Genomic DNA, 16,527 nt, shown 5'->3' with positions numbered 1-16,527 from the left:
GATCGGAACAACCACTATTCATATTTTTTTCTCCTCAAACTGAAATAATGATAGCTAATATTCTTAAAATAGATTGAAATATGTGAGTTAATCTCGTTCATTTTGGATTCAGATAAGATTGAGTTGAAAAGAAAAAAGAAATTTTAATACAAATTAACTTTGAATTTGATTCATCCACAAATTAATTTTGAATTTGATTCACTAAAAATTTGATTCATTTAAATTCAATATGTGATGAGTGAGGTTAGTTTATCAATTCATCTAATTTTGACTTTTATACTTACTTTCAAATTATATTTAAAATTTAAAATGATTTTAGATTATATTATATTTATTTTAAATTATCAAATAAAGTTTAACATCATTTTAGATTAAAATTTATTTAAATTCGAATTAGAAAAAAATGTTATTTTTTTAAAATTGAAAAAACAATTATAATTAATTAAGTGAGTGAGTCATCTGTTTAATCCATTAAATATAATAAGTTGAACCGAATTTAAATTAAGTTATTAAATAACGAACTCGTGATGAACTTAATTAAATTGAATGAGATAACTTGTTTTCACACTATTAATTATAAAAATCACTAGTTCAAAATTGTTATTTATATTAAATAACTTAAAAAAATAGTATTTTACTTTAATAAATGAAAATAGTTAAACAATAATTTTACATGGAAAAGAAATATATAACTTATTAATATTGAATATGTGATAATATGATTTTTATTTTTTGTGAAAGCATAATTAGCTAATATCTAAAATAATGAAAAATAACGTAAAAATGTACCTTTATTCTCCTAAAAATGAGAGAAAAATAGAATAGCAATTAAATATAAAAATAGGAACAATTTAAAAAGCAGAATAAGATAATGAAAAATTGTGGAATTAAAGTTTGCATTGATGAAAATTAGTTGGCAGCAACAGTCCATAAAGGGAAAATGAGCAGCTCTGCACCTAAATTCACCAACACACCAACACCATCCTTTGCAATTAATCAACCATGGTCGTTACATACCAATACAAAATTCTCCTAACTAACAATCATTACAAAAAATTAACCCTTCCACCATCTACTTTCACTATTTTTAAATTTCGTACATGCACTCTCGTCTTCCTTCTTAATTAAACTATGTTACATATATTCGAAATTTGTTGAAAGTCTCGCATAAATTATAATAAGATTAAATTATGATATATAAGTAAAATACAAATTTCATTTTATAAAATGATTGTATAAAGTTGAGTTAACTTTAAAGTTTCATCTTTTACGATTTTGTGATACTAGATTAGATTTAAAACCCATTTAAATTTTTTAATATAATTTTTAAATGCTGATTAAAAAATGAAAATGATATAAATGAGATATTGGAGAGTGTGAATGAATAGAAGAGGTTTGAGAAATGGAAAGGTAATAGTGACAAAAGGGAAGACCAAAGTCTAGCAGTCTAAGTCAAGTAAACCCTTTCGACAAGAAATGTCCATTTTCCATATCCACTTCTACTTCCACCTCATTAAGCAACTTTCATCTTTTCTATTTAACAATAATAATCATATATTATCTTTTTTTATTACCAAATAAAACTATATTTCAACCAGTAACTTTATTTCTCTTTTTTAAAAATGAGTTACGTAAGAGTATATAATAATATTGGAAATTGGTGTTTGTAATTAGATAATTTTTTTTATATCAACAATTGGAATTATGCAATTTTGCACCAAGTTTATGAAAAAAAAAGTAATTTTTTAAATGGGTAAGTTGGGTTCATAAGTATGAAATAAAGTACTCCCCTCTAAGAAAAAAAATGTTCTTTTTATTTCATAAACACATAGATGTTATTTTAAGAAAAAAAAAATTAATAAACTGATCATTTTAATAGAATGTAACTTGAGAAAATTAAAAAAAAAATAGCATTAAAGAAAACTCTTGATCAAGTGAAAAATCCAAACTTAACTTAAATTTTAATAATAGCAATGTTAAAAAAAAAAAGATAAAAAAGGTTATTTGTGAGAGCTGGTATTAGAAGTTCATCTTTTTATTACTCTTCCAAGTCTTCTTTGTGACATGGTGACTAGCAAATCATTAAGGAATTGTGCTTATACATTATCATCATTCTCAATGTCATTGTCTTCATCTTTTCTATCTCATTTTCATTATTATAAAACCTTTGAGAAAGACATTGTGGGATGCTAAGACTCCATGAACGATATGGAATTGTATGTTGAGGTGGTGTCATGATAAGAGTAACAAAGATATATTTGATGAATTAGAGGAAAACTTGGTTAAGATAGAAAAATATTGTGAGATATGAATAGAGTATTGGTTTACCAAATTTTTGTCTATATATGTATAAAAAGATTATAAATAATTAGGATAATGATATTTAGATAACATTTTCTTATAACATTTAAACATTATCTACGTGTCATTTTGTGATTGGTCTAAAATTACTTCACAATCAATAATAATAATCATAAATACCACCATGGACCAATCACATAATGACACGTAGACGATGTTCAAATGTTATAAAAAAATATTGTCGAAGTATCATTATCCAAATAATTATTGTTATTTTTGTATATTTTATATATATTTAACATCCCAAAATATTTGTACACTTAAAAGCAAAGAAGCAGAACACACAACAACGTTTGCGCTGTCTCTTTTTATTGCAGCAGCATCCAAGCCTTGTCTTCTAAGTAAGTTAATTTCTTACAGATGGCAAGGTTTGTTCTGACCTCTTCCTTCCACATTCCTCTCTTCTCCTCCCTCCCCTTCACCCTTTTCTTTCTTCTTCTTTCACTCATGTCTGTATTCTCTGTCGTAACTTTTCTCTGCGGTTCTGAGAAACTCAAGAAGCTCCGCATCGAAGCTCAGAAAGCAACGACAAAAAGGTCAAATTCCAAGGACCAAAACCTCGTTTCCAAGCTGAACAGCAACCTCGGCAACAGGGCACTCTCCATGGTGAAGATGCTGTCGTGGAGGAAGGTTCAGGCGGAGGGAGAACCTCAAGGAGATTGCAGTAGTGACCATGATGAAGAAGCCCTTTGGAGGAAGAACATCTTGATGGGAGAAAAGTGTCGTCCTTTAAACTTTTCTGGCAAGTTTGACAATGATTTTCAACCCAAGAATTAATGCTTCCTCGTTTTTGTTGTGTTTGTGTAGACTTTGCTCTGCTGTAAGATGGAAACATAGTTAGCAATATTTTTGTTTTTTGTAAGAACTGGTGTGGCTTTGCAGGGTTAGAAACTTTTGTGATGGGATTAGACTTTATAAACTTTTTCATATGATGGGATTGGTTTTTTCTTTTGTTCTTGTTATTGTTTTGATTTTGTTCAGTATTTTTAGGATTTACACAAGATATGTTAGAGATATAGTTTTCTAACTTCGTTTCAACAGAAAAAAAAAATGCTAATACTTTGTAGTTTCAATTAAGCAGAAAATGAATAGTTTGAAACAGTGAAAATCACTTTTTTTTCAGTTTCGTCTCCGTAGACAGTTGACTTTGTCAAAGTATTTGTGTGGAGTAATTGTAATTTGACCAATCGAGAATAAGGGTTTCTTTTGTGTGTTGAACGTTAGAATATCTTGTGTTTTTTTTTTAACTTATAAAATATATTTTTACATATATAAATTTTTTACATTAATTTTATTTTTTATAAATACAAAATTTATTATTTTATTATTATAATATATGTTAAATAAATGTAAAAATACGTTGTTAAATTTGTTAGTCGTTTGCGACATTCCCCTTGGAATACGCTTTTATAATAGAACGGTATATTACACTCATTTTACACTCCTTTTCTTAATAAAAAAAAGAGATGTCAAATAAAACGTGTAAAAGTAGTTTTTTTCTTTAGAATATTTAAAAGAAAATCAATGCTTTATGGTATTTGTTAATAAATTGGTCTGTCCAGAAAAAGAAAAAAACGAAGTAAGAAATGACCAACTCCCTTTTTTATTTTTAGATTACACGATTTAAAAGTCATTTCTTTAAAAATATTTCTAAATTAATTTAAGCTATTTATTTATAAAAAGAACTTTTAAATTATGTAATAAGTGTTTTTTGGATTTCAATATCTAAAGGTCATTATCAAGTATTAAAATAACTTGTGTAAAAAATATAATGTGATATGTTTCTCTCTTCTAAATAAATAAAGCAAAGCATGAAGGTAGAAAATATAAACTTTAAGAAGACGCGAGCAAAGGGACAACAACAAGATGAGATGACGAAGCACCAGCGACAGTAAGTAACATAGGAGATGGAAGAGACCAAGGACCTTTTGGTCTTTAAAGCAGCAAAATAGAAGTGTAGGATGAATGAATGAGGGTGTATAAAGAAATAGCCTTTGTTTAGTTATGAAGCCGGCTTTAGTGGGCCTACATCGGTGTTACTTCCTCCACCACCACGTACTGTTTCATGTACTTCTTTATTCCTCTTTTATTTGTCAGTAATATTTAAACGGATGTGAATAAACATTGAATTCTCTTAAACAAATGTCAATACTTGTGGACGGATATCAACATCCGTTAAAGGATAAATAGATGTAAACATTCGTCATTTAAAAAAACTTGAAGTTATTTTTGCTGTTTGATTCACTTCATATACCTACTTGGCAGTCCATGGAGTTTTTTCGTGTACTGTTAGAACCTTTTGATGTGTTCCCAGTTTAGTTAGTTTTTTTAGGAAAATGATATTTTAACACCAATTTTTGACACTGCACACGTGTCAAAATGTGGTTGGACCAAGTTTTTATTTTTAATTTGAAATCGTCCAACCACATTTTGACATGTGTACAGTGTTAAAATGGTGTCAAAAAATTGATGTTAAAATATCATTTTCCTTTTTTTTAATATGCTCTATTTGTAGTGATGCACACAAAAGATATCAGCTGGTTTAAAAGATAAAGTATAAATTAAACTTTGCTTTTGTTGGAGATTATGGAATTGGAGAAAAGTGGAAGTGAGATCTTAATACATCTATAAATGATATTGTTGTAAAGCAAATTGATTTTTGGGTGATCTTTTGTATATACAGAGATTTCATGGAATGTAATATTATCATCATTTAGATAGTCTATTATTGAGTGAAAGTAGCTTGATCATACAAGAAAATGAGCAGAATCAATCCTTATAGCCAGAGGAAAAAAAAGTAAGGGATATAAGAGCAAGAAAAACTAGAGGAACTTCGGCAAGAAAAGAAAATTAAAGTATAGTTTATTTTATTTTTTTCATATGCAATTTTATAATAAATAGGGTTAAAAAGTAAAAAAAGATTAATTTTGTAATTAAAATATTTTTATTGAAAATTGGGGGAGGTAGAGAGAACAAAGGTAGTGGTGGAGGAAGCAACAGCCTCAACTATTTGATCCACTAAATGGTCCAGAAAAGCCTAGCTCAATTTTTCCTTATCCCACTCATTATTTGTTAAATTCGACACCCACTAAATCAGTTTAAAATTATTAAATAATAATAATGATAATAATAAAATAACCATAATTTATTTTATTTTCTTATTCTATTTTTATTTTTGGTATATTAAATTATTCAAAATATTTTATAAAATACTCTATTTAAAAAGAATCCTAAAAATGTGAACAAAATGTTTTGAAATTACAATTTTAACAAAATAAATAAATAAAACTACTTACACAATTTATATAATTCAATTCTACCTGATTACGTGTGAGTTGGATTGGATTAAGTTTAATGAAAGAATTTAAAAATATTTTTTTTAAATTAAATGACTTGTTTTTTAAAATTTGACCAAACCCAACTAAGTAACGTGTGCTATTCGCAATCTCAAATTTCGTTGAATATACACAATCAAACATGAATTTAAGTCTATATATTGTTATTGTAAAAAAAATGATACTCTCGTTAGGTTTTATTGTTTCAAATGGACTTCAAGTTAAATATCTAAACTCAAATTAAATGAGTTAAATGAATGCGAAAAAAATATGTTGAAGAAAGAAGACGAAATTGGAAGCAATGATGTTGTAATCTGAGCACTACAAACTACAAATGAATATTCGATGTATGTACATATCTATATATCTTCTATCATATATGTAGTTGAAGCACCAAAACCAAACTGTGAGGGTGCTATTGCTCTGGCTAGCTTTTTGTGTTTTTGCCTTCCTTCTACTTAAATAATTACAAACCCTTATTCACTACTGTAACTATTGAGAAGGTGCTTCCACGCGAATTTCTTCATTTTCCACAGGGCTAAAACTCACTCGTTTCTGCAAAATCAAACCAATAATATTCAAGTAAGAACATTAAGAACAATCAAATGTCAGCTTCTTTGGAAACTCTCGTTATTTTAAAATACCAAAGTAAACGACGAGTGGTATTATTGAGTTCACATGTAATGCTAACAAAATTGTAAACTATTCTTCAGTGGCGTGTTTGATTTTTCATAAACTTCCAAAACCCTCTTTGTTTCAAGTCTTCATTCTAATTCTTTTTAATTGGTAAACCAACATGTTCTTTTTATAATCAATAAAAATGCACTCACGTACACTGCAAATCAACTTACTATTTGTAGCTTCTAACGTATATTCAAACTTTTCCAAAATCAACTATTAAAATGCCTTCAAAATTGGCGTTCATACCAAAACATCAATCAATACAGACTCAATACGAATTGGAGTTACGATAAGGTTACTTATGTTATAATATAAGCATCGATATGAGTCAACTTATTAAAACAAATTATGCCTTTCACAAAAATAGTTTAATCTTTGAAGAGAAAAAGTTAGTAGAAGGATGATGGAAATTTGAAATTTTGAAGTAGAAAGGCTTAAAAAATAGTTATAATCCCATGAAATCCGGTGGAAGAAAAGGACCGGGTCTAAGGAACCACATGCCATTTCGCCTACGTCCACATCACCATCAACCAACGCCTTAATTAGCGCCCGTGAACATACGAAAGTTCAACCCACTTTCAAAGATTCACGACTCAAAATATAATTATATTAAACATTTTTCTATTATCATCTAATCATTCCTCATAAATACAAATTAACATCAACTCTTATTTTATCACCATCTAATCTAAACTACTGCTAACGCGGTTTTAAACCATCCATTTGACTTAAAATATGGAAATCAAAATTAAAAAAAAAAATAGATCTGTTTTAAGCAAACAAATGAAAAAATAAAGAGAAATAAAATACATACCCCACGTGGCTTCTGAGTGTGATGGTGCAGCGTCCTCGCGGCACCGTCCTCTGCCGCGGCGCTGCCGGCGGCCTCGCCGGCATTGTTTCCCATGTACAAACTTATGATTTTCTCCGCCACGTCGGACCCGTCGGTGCTCTCCTCAATGAGTTTGTCTAACTGGGCCTTGGGGAGCCTCATCTTAACCCTCATGGGCCCATCAGAGCCCAAAGTGGGGTTGGGCCTAACGAGGGCGAGGTCCGACACGGAGCGTTTGGAGAGCATCAAGAGTTCGAGTCTATCCTTAGCGTTCATGCCGCGGATACCACTGGATCGCACCCTCCTATGCAGCGCCGTTTTATCGTCTTCGGGTTGAATCTTGGGTAATTCAACGAGGAAGTAGATTTTCCTGGGCTTCAATTCCTGGTGAGGCTCAAGGGGTTTGGCCCGAAGCCCGAAATGTTTGACCGCTTCGGAGTCGAGCAGAACGTGGCCGGGGTAGTCCTTGACGACGTCGCTGGCTCTGGCCGGAGTTTTGAACTTCAACGTTTCTCCGTCGACCTTCATGACCTTGGCCTTTCTACTCCTTCCTATGGTGTTCCCCATAGCTTCTGGAATTACGCTCTCTACTCTGGATTTCTGGAATTTTGTGTTTGGCTTTTTAGTGGGCGAAATTAAGGTACGTGGTTTTTGGCCTGACCGAGTTTTGGGGGAATTTATATTGGAATGGTTTGGTAGTAAGGTAGAAATTTGATGATATGGATGCATGTGTGAATTGGTGGAATGTTGAAAATAAAAATAAAAAGAAAAAAGAAAAAAAAATTAATAATTTTTTTGTGAATTAGATATACATCTTTATTTTATATTTAATTTTTATTTTTAGTTAATTTATTATATTTTTTAAAATTTCTGTATCAATTAAAGATAAAATTAATTTAATATATGTGAATAAATATAAATTTTATCTGATTTCACGAAGTTAAATTAAACTTAAAACTCATTTCTAACGCGATATCTTGTAAATTCTTCAAATATAATGTACCAATAATAAATTGGTTAGTTTAGTGTTATGATGGTAAATAGTGGTGGGAAAAGTGTGGTTGTTAAGGGATAAACTCTGGTTTGGATGGGTTAAAAGAATAGTTGTGGGGTAGGGGAAAGCAAGCTTTCATTGTAATCAAATGGGGTATCCTGATATTCTTTTCATATGTGCTCTGTCTACCTGTTGGAGCAAGTTGCGTGCGTTTTTTACATACACCATGACGTTGCGTTTTCTAAAAACACTCGGTTTTATACTTTTTTCAATTTCCCATAATTAAGATCTGTTATGTGAACTGCTTTTCCACTAAGGAAAAATTTCTTTTAACGATATTTTTTAACAATTTTTTAACAACATATATGTGACAGTTTGTGATTGGTTCCTTTTAAATATTTTTTAAACATAAATTCAAATAGATGAATGATGATATGTATTGTCAAAATATTTTTGAAAAGTATTGTCAATTGTCGTTCCATTAAAGTGAAATTAGTTTGAAAAGTTTAAATATTGCCAAAAATAATTATGTGAAATACAGTGTTAAAAGAAAAGAAGAAGAAAATATTAATATGTCCACTTGGAAAAGTACGAAGAAAGAGCAAAGGTTTTGGCAATGCATGCACACTTTAGAAAGTCTAACCTTCTAGTGTTTTCAATTTATTACATAAGACTAAGCCAAGCGCACGTGAAAAAACAAAACCAAAAAAAGGAACAAAATGAATTTTGGATAAGACATAAAAATCAGAAGGTTTATGAAATATTCACACTGGTATGGATTCAAACCTAACATAACATCATTATGAAAGTGGCTCACGGGCTGCACCATAGCCACCATTCTTTACGGAAAATGTTTGAACCATGGACAAATTATAATTTACATTATTATTATGTTTTGTTTATTTTTATTTTTATTACTTTTTAAATAATTAAGAATTTATTAAATAATTTTATACAAATGGGTACTTTTAATAATTTGGATTTTATAGATAAATTTAGAAAAGATAAATATTTTATCTTTTATTAGTATTTTGATTATCTGATTAGATAATTAAGATTTTATTAAAAAATAAATTAAAAAAGATAAGTATTTGACTAATAATTTTATAGATGAGTGAAAATCAAATATATAAACAAAATTAGTAATTAAATTGGATAATTCAATTATCAATCGAATATGTTATTTTGAATAGGACAATGATATTTTGACAACATTTTTTGACAACTTTTTTTACAACGGGACACGTGTCATCATTTTATTGGTCTATTTGAATTTATGTTTAAAAAATATTTAAAATGGACCAATTACAAGCTGTCACGTATGCGTTGTCAAAAAGTTGTTAAAAAAGTGTTGTTAAAAGAAGTTTTTCCTTTTAAATATAAATTTCAAGTAGTCTAGCAAGATGTATGAAAATCTATAAATAGAAAATCTTATAATTTGAAATTCATTCTTTCATGGAGACTCGTTGTGGAGACTAGAATTATTCATAATGTTGGAACCTAGATTAGGATAGAACAATTAATTGATTTTGCATCTAAACATAGAGTTTAATGGTTAGTCATTCAAAAAATCTAAAATTAGTGTTTAATGCGGACTTTTAATAAAAAGATACGTGACATTAGAGTTTTTATTAATAAGTTTCTCTCTAAGACATTATGATTTGTTATATAATGATGTGAATGTTAGAGTAGAAATTTGAAGTATATTATTAGATGTTTTCATATTGATTTGATGCATGAAATCTATTTTTATTAAAGTCATTACTTTATAAGTACTTTCATAAATTTAATTGCATTCTAGATCTTAGAATTATTCTTGTAAAAAGTAGTTCTTCTCATCATTCAAATCTTTTTCTTAAATTAGTAAATAATCATGATTTTTTTTAAAAACGCAAGTTTTTTTGTAAAAAAAGAAAAGACTTATCTACCTTATAAGTTATATGATTTGGTACAGTTATCAGTCATAATAATACACACAAGACTACCCTACATTGCATCATCTTATGGAAAACAAAAATGTTTTGGACATCTAAAAATCATAATCATTTATGTTTATAATCATATTTTTTTTATCACATTTTACTATTAATTATTCAATAATTACATTTTAAATCTCTAATATAAGTTTGTACCTACTTAATTCAATAGATATAAAAAAAAAAAAAAAAACACAATATAACGAGATTCATTGAACGTGTTCATCTTGTAATAATCCAAAACATATTTATTAAGTGAATACTCATAATGTAATTATTAATATTTACTTATCATCAATTTGATATTATAATTATTATTTAAGATAAAGTATCACTTTGTTATTATTATCTACTTAAGAGTAGTATTATTTCAATATATCATTTAATATTACAACCTAAATTCATGTCTTATATTATTTTATAAATATAACTAGTATTTATGATAAAATAATCATCTATTATAATATTCACATTCATACTAATTATTTTATTTCTCATAAATGTTAGAATTCTCTTATTTACTTAAACATGATATAGTTTTTAATAAGTACATTTTCTTTCACGTTCCAATTCATCAGGATATATATGAAAGACTTCAAAATTGTTCATATTACACCATCTATTCAAAGAACCTCCCGATAAAAACAGGATTATTAATGACTTATTAAACTTGAACATTCAATCTAACCTTGTCGACCCTATGTTCTTCTAATTATTGATCGTACGTAGCTCACACTTACCCTACATCACATGCTTCTGTCTAATGCTGACCATCTAAAGTTGTATTCACTTTTGTTTTTTATATTTCTTTTTATTTTTTTTATGTTTCCTTTTTGTTATTAATATTTAAATAAATCTACACACACATGTATATCATATTATATCTTATATAACTTTTTATGACGGCGTCTTATACAAACTTTATCATTAAAAATCTTACTGTTTAATTTACTTTTAGGTTTACTTAATTATTTATACATATATGCATGTTGTGCGATTAATATATACATTTTTTTATTCTTTTTCCGTTTTTTATCTTTCTTCGTAATTAGTAGGTACATATATACAACATTGTGTACTTTACATATATTACTTAAAGTTAAACAACACCATGTACCAAAATTTATTATTGGAGTAAAAAACGTAAGCATATTTGTTCTTATATAAGTAGTTAAAATAATATTTTGAATAAGTGAAATTGATAAAAGACAAAGTTCAAATTAATAATATAATGTCAAATTAAGTTAAATACTTACTTTTAAATGTTTAGTTTTAGAATGAAATTTTATATAAAATGATTAAAGTTATCTGATATTAACTACTACAAAAACATTGACATTCGGTATCAATGAAAATGGGACGCCAAAATATCAAAGCGTACTTTAACAACAAGATGACGTCGGTCTAATAAAAGTAATTGTTTCTCGATTATCGTCAGGTTAATGAATTTTTATTGCATCAAATTATAATATTTGCTTAAGATATTAAGAGTGACAAATTAAACTATGCTTCTGTCTAACGTTGACCTTCCAAAGTTGTGTTCATTTTTGTCTTTTTATCATTCCTTTTATTTTTTTACGTTTCTTTTTTCTTATTTGAACAACTCTACGCACACATGTATATTATTATATAACTTTCACGACGGCACCTTCTATAAAATTTATTATTAAAAATCTTAGTGTTTAGTGTACTTATGTAATACAGAAATGGAAGTTGTAATATTAATTATACATTTTATTTATTATTTCTCTACTTTTTGTTTTCTTTTCTTCCTAATTAGTTGGTACATATACAACATTGTGTACTTTACAAAGATTACTTAAAGTTAAACAACAGCATTTGACAAAATTTATCATTGGAGCAAAAATGTAATGCTGTTTATTAAAATATTGCTGCTTAAATATGTAGTACAGACACAGAGAGTATTGTTTGCATGCATTCTATTATATTATATATAGTATATTAGATTAAGGGACACATTATATGATTTAAATTAATACAAACAACACGAAATGTTTTAAATTTAAATAAAAAATATTCAATTGTAAATGATCTAAAGTTTTACATTTTTTACTGAAGTAAATTAAGTACGATTTACTTGATAATAAGGTGAAATAGTAATACCTACAAATCTTTTTTTTTTAAACTCGAAACAATTCATAATTTTGTATAAATTGTTTTCATTAAAGATGTTCTAAATTAAGACAATGTTGAAAGCTCACAAAACATCGTCACTTCCAACTCTATGACAACATCTAATACAGATATAACAACAACACTAATAAAAACAACAACAACAACAACAATAATAATAATAATAATAATAATAATAATAATAATAATAATAATAATACCATTATATGTTTGGTTAAAAAAAGTTATTGTTAATTAATGAGAGTATTTATCAAGAAGTATTTAGCATATTTTATTAAATGTTTGAAATGATTTAAAAACAAATTTTAAAATTTACACTAACTATTATTTTAATTTCGTTAAAAACTTTTTATACATTATTAGTTTAAAACAGTCGTTATTATATAGACCTAACAACACACTTTAAAGGAAGCTAGTGTGGTTGTACCAAAAGTCTTTTGAATTTTGCTTAGGATGATTTTGAAGAAGCAGTTTTCAGTTAGGAAGGGCATTGACTTCTTTCAACAATGGAGGAACCCTATTTCTTCAAACTTTATGTCTTTATCTATTGATTAAGTTTACCTTAGCAAAAGTGGATGTCTACCTTTCCGCATTTACCAAATTTAGATTCTATGTTAATTTATTATCTTTATTATAGTTATGTCAATATCTAAAAGATTATAAATGAAATAAATTATAAAAGAGTATGTAAATATATATTTAGTCTTTATTAGTCAATTTTAAAAGTTAAATTTTTTAGAAAAGTAAATTAAAAAAAAATTGCCTTAGTTTCTCTTCTAAATATCATAAAAAATTCGCTTGTATATGACGAACAACTACAAAGTATTTACTTGGCATCTTATTTCCGCTCTTTTTGTCAAATAATCTATCATACGTTTATTTTGACAAATAAATTAAAATATTTTTTTTTCTAACAGGAAAACTAAAATGATAAATTTTAAATTCAATGACAGAAAACATATTTACTAAAAATATATTTAAGTCATAAAAAATAAGAAATTTAATAACTAAATTATTTATTTCACCAAATTTAGTACTTGTAATTTTTTTAATTATTTCTCTCAATTTCACTAAACTGGTTTTTAAGATAAGATTTATATTACACATATATGATGAATTAATTTATTAATTTTGTATCGATGATGTGAGACATTCAATAAATATAGAGTTGAGGAGTTTATTCTGTGATGATGATAATAAATATGTATGCATGTATTAATGATGAGACGTGGATATTTGGCAACTTGCATAGACATGCTTGACTTGTTATTATTATAAAAGAATATTTAAATACTACTTTGGTCATGTTTTTATTCTATTTTTTCAATGGTTCTATTATTTTTATTCAATTAAGTTTTTTTATGACATCATTTAAATAATTAAAAAGTAAACTGTGTATATAATGTTTATGTATTTTTTTTTTATATTTTTTTTCAATTCAATATATGTTTATTTTTTTATTTAATTTAATTCTATTTTTTCAAATAAAATAAGTTTGTCTTTTTTAAATTAAGATCAAATTTAATTTTTACATAAATATTATATTGATAATTTTATTAAATTTAATATTTTTATGAAATTACTTTTAAACCAACTCTAATAATTATATTCTAATAATATAGTTATAATTGGTTTAAAAATAATTTTAGAACTATTAGAAATGAAGCTTGAGATAATAGATATATTAAAAATAATTTGAAAAATATTAAAAGAAACACTTGTATTTTTTTCTTTAAAAGATTAACGACTTATATGTATTATTTTATCAGTTTTATTTGTGTTTGCTCACTTACATAAACATTTTAATAAAAAGGATATGTATTCGATAAGACATTATGTTAAAAGGTTGTATATGAAACGACAATAAAACAATATAAAAAAAAACACATTACAATTAAGTAATTCACATAATCAATTATCATTTAAAAAGTGTGAATAAATAATAAATAAAACTATTAAAAACAGAAAAAGAAAAAGTATTAAGAATAATTCAATTAAGAATCATAAATTAACCAACAAAATAAAAAATAAAACTTGAAATTAAAATTCAATTAAGAACTACAACAGGAGAAAAATAATTAAGGATTATATACAGTATTGTCTTACTATATTAAAAATGTAGGAAGAATAATTTTACATTGAACACAAATCACGAATAATTAATGAAACAAAAAGAATTATTTTTAGTTTCGATCAGCAGTAAACAAAATATAAATTGTACAATTATATACCTAAAAAAAACTCTAATTATATTATTAAAATATAATTATTAAATTTAATTTAAACATAATTTTAAAAATATTAACTAAAAAATATCAATTTTAATAAAAATGTTAATATAAAATTTATATAAAAATTAAATTAAATTGAACAAAACTACTAAACATAAAAATTAAATTAAAAAAAAAAGTTTAAAAATCACATACCGACAACTTGCATGTTCACGTATTATAATTATTAACCATTCAAACAGAATTATAAAAAGAAAAAAAATTAAAGCTTGATTGAAAAACAAAAACTAAAACCATATTAAAAAAAATTAAAGAAAAACAGATATCAAAGTATTAAAAATGACAGAGAAGAAATAGTGGTTAGTAGTTATCACATTTTGGGATGAAGAAGTCTTCTGAATGGTAGTTCCTTTGAATTGTTAGTTAGAGCTTTGAATATGTTAACGGGTGAGCGAATTTTCATCACCGTAGTGAGACTTTCGCTAATAAATTTCTTTTAATTATGATTTACGATAATAAATTTTTCATATATGAAGATTTTTATTATTTAAAACACTGACTTGGTTTTTGGTCCATTCAAAATGTCTTGAATCGATCTCAAATTGCATACTAATTCAATTCAACTCTTCTTCCTGTATCAATTATCTTGCATGGTCTTCATCAACGTTAATTAGGTACATGAAATTAATGGGAAATGTTAGACAGTAATATAGAAAAGTATACCAATTCAAAAGAGTCTGTTTTCAGTGTCCTTTACATGAATTGTTATGTAACAATATGATTGATTCATTTTAACCAACAAAATTAAATTTATTTAAGCATAGTTTTGAAACCGACACCAAAGTAGCATTTTTCATTTTCAAAACCACCTAACTATAATAATATAGCACTTCCTTCTCCTCAACTATTCATTTTTCAGCTCCTTCCAAAGTTAGGTAATTTGCAGCAAGGTTTTTTATATATTAGGAACGTCGCCTAACAAAAATCAATTACTTCAATTTCAATGTTTTTATTATGTTTTTTAATAATATGTTTTTAACAGTTATATTTTCTATTTAAATTTCATAAATGACATGGGATTTCAAAACTCTATTTCATCAGACAATATTTCATAGATGAATTATTTTCTACTTTTCAATATTCAAGAACACACGTATGAAACCTTTCATCAATTATCTGTGTGAAAATCATGTTCCAAATTTCACTTAAAGAGTGTTAAAGATGTAAAATTCACCCATACATAACAACTCAAAATATAACATAAACTATATTTAAGATAGTATTTAAAAAATATAAGAGTTTTTCTTTAAATATTTACATTTTTATCCTAGGATTATGCTATAAATTATTATCTTCTAATATTACAAATATACTCTTATGTATCCTCTACTAAGAATCTTCTTGTAATATTCGTAAACAACTTTTAATAGAAGGTAATTGTTTCAGATAAGGATTGAGATCCCTTTCTTGAGTTGTGCGGGAGAGTACCTCTTAAAGTATTTCCAAGTTTAAATTATTTACTTTATTTGATAATATTTAATAGAAAGTGAGTACTCATAATTAGCTACCTTCCTGTCAAGGATATATTTAAAATTATTAAAATGAACTTACCCATTATCAATAAATGGTTAATATTCTTCTTAACTGTCAATCAATGATGGTTATTATTAGTGATTATCCTGTAATTACCTCAACTTCAGCAACTGCATTTAACGATCAGTTATTGAGTTATTAAGTGTTTGTCTATCCAGTCCATTGACCTGACAGATATCAATACAGTGCAATTATCATTCTCAATGTCTCTAAGTGTTTCATTAACAATTTATTATCAAACTTTATCTATAGTATTTTGTAAGCTCTACTCAATCTCTCTCCCTCCCCTAACTTCTTATCTTAGTCTCACCTTTTTGAGTTTTCATTTGAATTATGATCTAATTTTCAGGTAATCCATATATAAAATATT

General features: G+C 26.3%; 2 protein-coding genes across 2 annotated transcripts; one reads left to right on the top strand and one right to left on the bottom strand.

Moving 5' to 3' along the window:
* The first annotated feature begins 2,649 nt into the window (after nucleotides 1-2,649).
* LOC106763162 lies at nucleotides 2,650-3,436 on the top strand. The gene has a single exon (XM_014647369.2). It carries the CDS (start codon nucleotides 2,722-2,724, stop codon nucleotides 3,136-3,138), a length of 417 nt encoding a protein of 138 aa, XP_014502855.1. The 5' UTR covers nucleotides 2,650-2,721; the 3' UTR covers nucleotides 3,139-3,436.
* Nucleotides 3,437-5,965: 2,529 nt separating this feature from the next.
* LOC106763161 (uncharacterized protein At1g66480) lies at nucleotides 5,966-7,942 on the bottom strand. The gene is made up of 2 exons (XM_014647367.2): nucleotides 7,192-7,942; nucleotides 5,966-6,251 (listed from the first exon to the last, which is right to left on the bottom strand). Exons 1-2 carry the CDS (start codon nucleotides 7,936-7,938, stop codon nucleotides 6,189-6,191), a joined length of 810 nt encoding a protein of 269 aa, XP_014502853.2. The 5' UTR covers nucleotides 7,939-7,942; the 3' UTR covers nucleotides 5,966-6,188.
* Between the last annotated feature and the right edge of the window lie 8,585 nt (nucleotides 7,943-16,527).

The sequence above is a fragment of the Vigna radiata genome, chromosome 6 (genome assembly GCF_000741045.1).
Source record: "Vigna radiata var. radiata cultivar VC1973A chromosome 6, Vradiata_ver6, whole genome shotgun sequence".
In the NCBI taxonomy this organism is placed as follows: domain Eukaryota; kingdom Viridiplantae; phylum Streptophyta; class Magnoliopsida; order Fabales; family Fabaceae; genus Vigna; species Vigna radiata.
Note: the sequence above shows the minus strand (reverse complement) of the source record. Positions and strands in the feature narration are given on the sequence as shown.